The sequence below is a fragment of the Fulmarus glacialis genome, unplaced genomic scaffold (genome assembly GCF_000690835.1).
Source record: "Fulmarus glacialis isolate BGI_N327 unplaced genomic scaffold, ASM69083v1 scaffold22593, whole genome shotgun sequence".
Classification (NCBI taxonomy): Eukaryota; Metazoa; Chordata; class Aves; order Procellariiformes; family Procellariidae; genus Fulmarus; species Fulmarus glacialis.
Window position 1 is genome coordinate 26,644 of NW_009203958.1, and position 7,260 is coordinate 33,903.

Sequence of the window (7,260 nt, forward strand, 5' to 3'; positions counted from 1 at the left end):
CGTTCCAACTTAGACTTTTCTAAGACTCTATGATTCCTTATCTTCTCTGAGGAAGCATGAGGGGGGAAAAGGAGCCTGAACTGCACAAGCAGAATGCTGCTCATACCTTTCATGCATTTCTTTAGCTTCTCTTTCTTTCCTCTTAATTTCCAGTTCAGCAAAGAGCTTCATCGTCTGTTTGTATACAGCTTGTTTGAACTGTAAAACACAAATCCGGTCTTAAAATAATGCCCATTGACACAGTTAGAGAAGTCTGATTTATATAAGAATGTAAGAAGCATAAAAAGAATGTGAAGCGTATGTATGCTCACATAAACCCCGTATGCTGCCTTGACAGTAGTCGATAGCAGCAGCATAGGAAAGGGTATAAAACACTGCTGATTAAATTCTGGCCCTGGCACTAGGAAACAACTACTTATTAACCTCATATTATCTCATTTTCATTTGTATTCACGAAGCTGTGCCTAAACAGAACCGTTCATTTCAAGCTCTCTTATTCTTTTGTTAAGTCTTGCAATGTTACATTTGACAAAAAAAAGGCAAAATGGTCACTGTTTAGATAGTAATATCCCAGCAGATCTCCTTGATGTGTTGTAAAAGTCTAGCATTGGCTTTCCAGCAGGAAATATCAGTATACTTAAGACAAACTTCATTATTAAAGAACAGCAAAAGACTTCTGAAAATCAATGGAAAATAAGACAGTTATGGGGTTACTGTGGTGATATTGAGAGGAAAAAAATCACTTTGTAGAAAAAAAAAGGTGACGACAGTAAGACTAATGATATCAGTGTTTGATAATCATCTATCATTCTGTTAAAGCCTCTAATATCACTTGACTTTTTCAGGGTAGAAACCAGGTAACAAGAACTAAGTTATGTCATGCCTTTTTTAATAGAAGTGATTTGTTGCAAAACAGCACATCTATCCTCAAGTGCTATATGGAAGAAAACAGCCGAAACAGGTTTAATTACAAAATGTCACTAAGAGCACATTTTAAACATGCTGCAGTGGGTTCTATACATGCCTCTGCTGACAGCAAGAACGCCACAGTTCCAGCATTCAGAATACAACAACAAATTCAATTAAAAAAAGACTGCATGATGCATAAGCAATGAAGACTTGCTCCAAGAAAAGAATTGGGTATTTTGATCTATATAATCTCATGATATATTTACTCTTTACACTACAGTTAAATTATTTTCTAAAATATATGGATATTACCCAACACATGGTATTCTAGAGCAGCTTATCAGAATTTGTTCTTCTCTAAGTGCAAGGATTTACAACACTCTAATAAGTCTAATAAATACTTCCTTACTGATTTTGACTCTTAATTCCTCGAAACACATTTTGTACTCCCCGGTTTCTCTGAACAGTATATGACTTACAACTTCTGGATCATCCTCTTCTACAGTGGGAGGTTTTCCATCCTTTTTCAACTGCTTCTTTTTTTCTTTCACCTAAAGATTAAGAACAAAAATAAGAGCCCAAAAAGTTTTATAGGGCTTACATAACTGTATCCAAATAGTTCTGCATTCCTACTCCGCTGTGGGGGAAGAACTCTGGGTGACAGTAAGTTCTTGATTTGGATCAACGTTTTCTTTTAGATCAAAACCTCCTGGTCCTTGGTCCAGATAAACACATACAAGATCACTATCACATGAACTGTAGTAATTAAAAATAGTATGTTAGATACTATTCATTCAACACAATCCCTCTGTTGTTTTTGTTTGTTTGTTTTTAAGATATATTCATATCCAATACACGACATCCAAACCAGCAGGAAGTTTATTTTGCTTGGTAATATTCAAAAAGAAGCAGAACATGAAGTGTTCCTTGGTTTAGAATATCTGAGTTCTCCCATATCATCTGCTTTCTCAAGCTTGTTGTGTTTTAGTCCACCCACATCACTCAACTAACTTCTTGGCCAACGCAATCCAAGCTCCTTTTCTTATCTTATAGGTCATTTTCCCCCAAACTTCCCAGTCTCCTGCTGTCACCACCTACTTTCTTCCACCTACACACATTTGAACTGCATCATTCATTCACAGACTTGAAAAAAAATATTTAGGTCAGATCATGTGGTCTGACCTAATTATTTCAAGTACTGAATTTCACTGAATTATCTTGCACTGAGTTCAACAGCAGTCTTGGACAAAGCACATTTGTTCATGCCTTGAAGCGCTCAGAGTCCACCTGCACTCATTACGAAGTTTGCTCAGCTCACTTTTTAATGACCTAAACGTGCAGCAGATGTACCAAAAAGCAAATTACGAAGGACTGATTACCACCCACCCCCACCCCTGGATGTTCTTATGGAATACTTACAGTGTGTTCCACATATTCTTTTCCTGCCTGTATCACATCCAAGGCCCTCTTCTTTTGCTCCTGATCTAGCAGCAACTTGTATGCTTTATCTACAGCTAACAAAAAGCATCAACATTAATAGCACCAGTAGTCACATTCACAAGGCATCACAAGGTTGCTACTTGTTGACCATACAAATTTTGCTTCATAGCATTTGGGGGGTTTTGGTTGGCTGTTTTTTGTTTGGTTTTTTGTTTGTTTGTTTGTTTGGGGTTTTTTTTAATACATCTAGGTAAGTCATATCATTAGTCAAATGCGATTTGGGGTACAGTAATGGCAGAAACTGCCAGACACCTTTTGGAGTTAGCAGGGTGAAAGTGCCAGTCCTACCAAGTGATTTAGTTATAGGGCACGAGGTAAGTTTAAGGTGCATAACGCCTAACCGTAATGCCAAGCACACACCTAAAACCATCACATTACTTCTGTCATATGGTCTCTGAATAAAATCTAATGCACAGATTCAACAGTTTTTCTTGAACAACCTTGAAACCCCACGGACTTGTTTGTTCCCGTTGCAATGCGAATGCTGCCACCTAGTGAAATTCTCTGCTGAAATGCCACCCCAGACACCTTCTCCCTCACCTAAAGCGCCCCTACAGCAATTCTTCTGTCCATCAGTGGGACCTCCACCCCTACTAAACATTTAAACCAGCTACAGAGAAATAGCAGTCCAAGTACTATCATACAACAGCCCAGGGAAAGGGTGAGAGCATTACCTTCAAACGCCTTCTGGGCTCTATCTGCATCATCTTGATTTTTGTCTGGATGCACCAATATTGACAACTGCAAGAGAAAGGATCTTGCTATCAAGATCATTGTAAAAGATGAAGAATATTTCAGAGCTTTTTGTGGGAGGAGGGAAATGGTCTCAGATAAAAGGAATCACAGGGGATAACGTTCCTTTGTATACGGACAAATCAGCTGACAACATGTAGAAGTATGAATCAGTAAAAGCTTCTAAATCAAATACAACTCCTGTAATAAACAGGCTGTCTGAGAAAAGCTGCAGCTTGGGATGTACAGAACAATATAAACACCCTTCACCTGCAGTGCCTAGGGCTGATACGAACCCCTTGGTCACCCAAGTTTTGTATCCTTTGTCTTAAGAAGAAACAAACTTAAAAGATCATCCTCAAATGAAGTTTACCTTCCACTCAACAACGTCTCCCAAGAAGTTCTCCAGTATCCCTTAAGGCTGTCAAAATATTTAAGAGTTGGTAAGCTTTTCCTTAGGCTCCTTTACTCAAAGTTAAGAAAACTCCTTCCTGTACTCTCTATCCAGCAGAGACAGGACATTGATTGCTACCATCTTTAGGGCAACCTTAAATGGGCTGGAAAGCACATGTTCTCCACCTTCCTTTTGCAGAGAAAGAGTAAGTTCTTTCAAACTTTCCCCATACGTCATTCTTTTTTCCAGACCTCTTATTTTTTGCTGTTGCTGTACGGACTCTCTAGTTTATCTGCATCTTTCCTAGTATAATGTTCAAAAACAGTCACAGTGCGGCAACTGGAATTGCATCAGTTCCGAAGAATGCAAAATAACTATTTCCTGAACTCTACACATGGCATTTGCTAATTCACAGGAAAAAGGTTCGCCTCCGGTCCCAGACAGCAGCATGCTGCTGATTTACTCTGTGATTTGCTACAGCCAATGTCTTTTTCCTTCTGCTGGCTGTTCCACATTCTGTATTTAGGTGTTTGATTTCTTCAAGATACAATTCCATGCACTTTTTCATTTCATCACATTGACTTCAAAACATTTCCCTGTGGTATTCTATCAGCCTAAAGCTAAGACAGACCCAGTTTATTGATTCGCAGAACTGAGAAGTCAGCAACAGACTAACAGGTCATCCTCCCACTTCCCACATATAGAAGCGGCCCATATCCCATCACCAACTTGGCAGGCATGTTCCTCTGTCAGCCAGCACAACTTCCTGCCTAAAGACAGCTCTTGATGTTTACACTGCTAATTCAGGCGGGAGACTACAGCCCTCCAAATATTGTGTTGCTTTGCTGCACGCACTGATTAAATTCAAATTTCTCCTGCAGATCTGTCAGCAGAGTAAGTCTGGAGTAATGTTTCCTGCGTTGCATGGGGCAATGCAGATGGGTCAGTGAGCAGGGCTGCTGCTGTTTCAGGTAACCCAGTCACCAAAAATGACTGCTGAAATTCTTAAAGAAACCTCACAGAAAACACACTTCTGGATCCAAGTTCGTACATTTGAGAAAAATACCTTTTCTCAGTTCTTAGTTCCTGACAAATTTTGACCTTCTCTTTGAACTAAAGTTCAATAAGCTGATTATACACTAGCATATCAATTTGCAATAGCCTCATCACACACTTTACAGGCAAAGCAGCATACCATGCATGGACCAGGGACACTTCTGCAGCTCTCCTCTTGTTGATACAAAGATTGTTCTACGCATTTCTTCCCAAAATGGCTACTCCTCTACCCAGATACAGCTTTACCACCATTTTTCTTGTTCCCAAGCACAGCTGCACAATCTCTACAGAGCTTCTAGTTTCCTTCCAGAAGCTTCAAGTGCTAAAAGACAAATACCTGCCGGAATCTTTTCTTTATCTCTTCATCTGTGGCTTCAGGATCCATCTGCAGTACCTAAAAGAAACCATGAGAGCAGAGCAAGTTCAATGATACTCCCCATGTTTCAGGTTCCTAGCAGCAAGCTCTAAACACTTGGTTCACTGGCATATAGACACAACACCAGAAAGCTCCCCCCATCAGGGAGCTGCTTCAGGACATGAATTTTCACCTAGTAAAACAGAAACATTTTAAGAGACACTATGTTTGGGACATTCTACTTTTAGCAATGCTAGATTCCTCTGACTATGCCAGTGTCCCTTCCACACTCAAGTCTTATGTAGACAGCTGCCATCCCTAAATAGCCATAAGTGGTCTAAACCTTCAACCAGTCCTATAGCAATGCTTAGTTTGGCAGAAATGGAAGCATATGGTGGCTTTGGGACACTGTTGGATCATTCGTAACTGGGAACTTTGGGCAGGAAACATAGTACTTTGTAAGAATTTATTCATTTTATCATTTTCATAGGAGACAGAAGAGTTTTACTGTTTGATTTCCATGAACTAGCCCACTTGTCTACATACTGATCTTTAGGAACGTGACAGAGTTTAGGAGCTCTTTTGCAAATTAATTTACTGAACAGAAGTCCTAAGGCACCAAGTGAGCCTACTCAATGCAGATGCATGCTGGTCTGTAAATAGAAACCACTCTCTCACAGGAAAACTACAGTCTACTTCCAAATGTCTTTCTTACTTTACTCTCCAAGTCAAGTACTAAGATCTACATGGAACTGAATGTTGTCAAGGTGAATCTGCCAACTGATCTGGCTGACCAGCCCTAAATTGAGACTACAAAAAGCGCCTGAGGCTTTAAAAAGGCAGATGAAGATGATATCAGGAAGGAATACACATGGGAAACGCCAGCTCCAGAGGAACACCAGTTTGTTTTATTTAATATCTTCCTCAGGCTTTCATACTTGTTAAGACTTTATAACTGACTGCAACTGGAATCAGACTATATACTGTGCAAGGGAGTTATCCGTTTTCCAGTGACTCCTCAAAGATTGCTCACTAGTGTGAGCAGTGAGAGTCCTTCTCTCATTCTACGCACTATGCAAGTTCAGTGGGATGAACATCCAAAACAAAAGACACAACTAGAAATGCCAGCCAAGAGTGCTCAGAACAGAACCTGACAAGCATGCCACTTGTAGCTGTTACGTTCTCATCCAGAAAGTACTAGCATTAATCTGCTGTTGCACAAGGGAAACGTGTCAAAATAATATAGTTTGTGCTTGCCATAAAACAGTGAAAAAGAGAGCGAGCACATATACACCATCCTTCTGTCTTCTGTAAACCTTCTGCACAGTAATCTACATCTAGAGAATTTTTTTCTTTCTTTATGTTTGGTCTTTTTACTGAAATAAATACGCAGCAGATCTGGAAGTTGGCATACCAAGTCAGAAGGGAGGATAAAACGTTCAAACTAACCTCAAAAGGGTTCAAGTTGAAATAGGAAGATCCAGGTCGGGTCAGCCTGTCAATTTGGTTTTTTGATGTTAAAACAGAGTCTCGTTTTTCAATTTGCTTTACCTGAAGGACAAGAGAGACCTACATTAACTGACCATCACAATGTGCTTACCTGTTTTCCCACGTGATTACTACACCAGTCATCATCGTCCCATACTACAATTCACAACACCTCTTGCTCATCCCAAGCCTGTAGTTATTTTACTCAAGCACTAGCAGAGCACATTTTTTAGCCTTTTCTACAGCATGACAGTATTTTTAACATTACATTTTAGCTATAAAAAACCCTAGAAAGTACTTCTGCCTGTCTCTCCCATAGCTTGCTCAACAGCTGTGGCTTTTCCCCTCACTTTGCTCCTACACCAACATTGTCATTGTGATTCCTTGGAAACCTACCACACTGTTGCTTTAAACCCACTGTTGGCGGGATAGCCCATTAAACACATTAAGTGACACCAGCGCAAGTATACAAGTCTACTTCATTCTGACCACAGGTTATTTAGTTCAGTTCAGTTTACTTTTTGTTCTTTACAGTATTAAGCCAAACCAAATCATGCATTTACATTTAAGGTTCACCTTTATTTAAAGAAATAAGCATCCACCAAACTGGTACTACCTTTCTGCAGGCAGGCTCAGGTAATCACATCCAAGCTGTACACAAAGTAACAGAGACGCGCACAGGCTGAGGGAAAGCGGCCCCACACACCTTCCCAAATGACAGCTTGTCCACAAAAAAGGCCAAGCAGTGGAGCACAGCGCAGGGTTATGTTCAGAGACCGCGGAACGCACAACTCCCACTCGAGCGACCGAGATGGGGGCTGAACGC

General features: G+C 40.2%; 1 protein-coding gene across 1 annotated transcript in view; it reads right to left on the reverse strand.

Annotated features, from left to right (window-relative positions):
• Nucleotides 1-6,515, reverse strand: part of DNAJC8 (DnaJ (Hsp40) homolog, subfamily C, member 8) — a gene marked incomplete at its 5' end in the record, with an annotated part of 11,856 nt that extends 5,341 nt beyond the window's left edge. The window contains 6 exons of the mRNA XM_009574816.1: nucleotides 107-198; nucleotides 1,389-1,460; nucleotides 2,329-2,423; nucleotides 3,084-3,150; nucleotides 4,929-4,985; nucleotides 6,396-6,515. Of these exons, the coding sequence (XP_009573111.1) occupies nucleotides 107-198; nucleotides 1,389-1,460; nucleotides 2,329-2,423; nucleotides 3,084-3,150; nucleotides 4,929-4,985; nucleotides 6,396-6,515 (503 nt within the window). The remainder of the gene's footprint in view (nucleotides 1-106; nucleotides 199-1,388; nucleotides 1,461-2,328; nucleotides 2,424-3,083; nucleotides 3,151-4,928; nucleotides 4,986-6,395) is intronic.
• Between the last annotated feature and the right edge of the window lie 745 nt (nucleotides 6,516-7,260).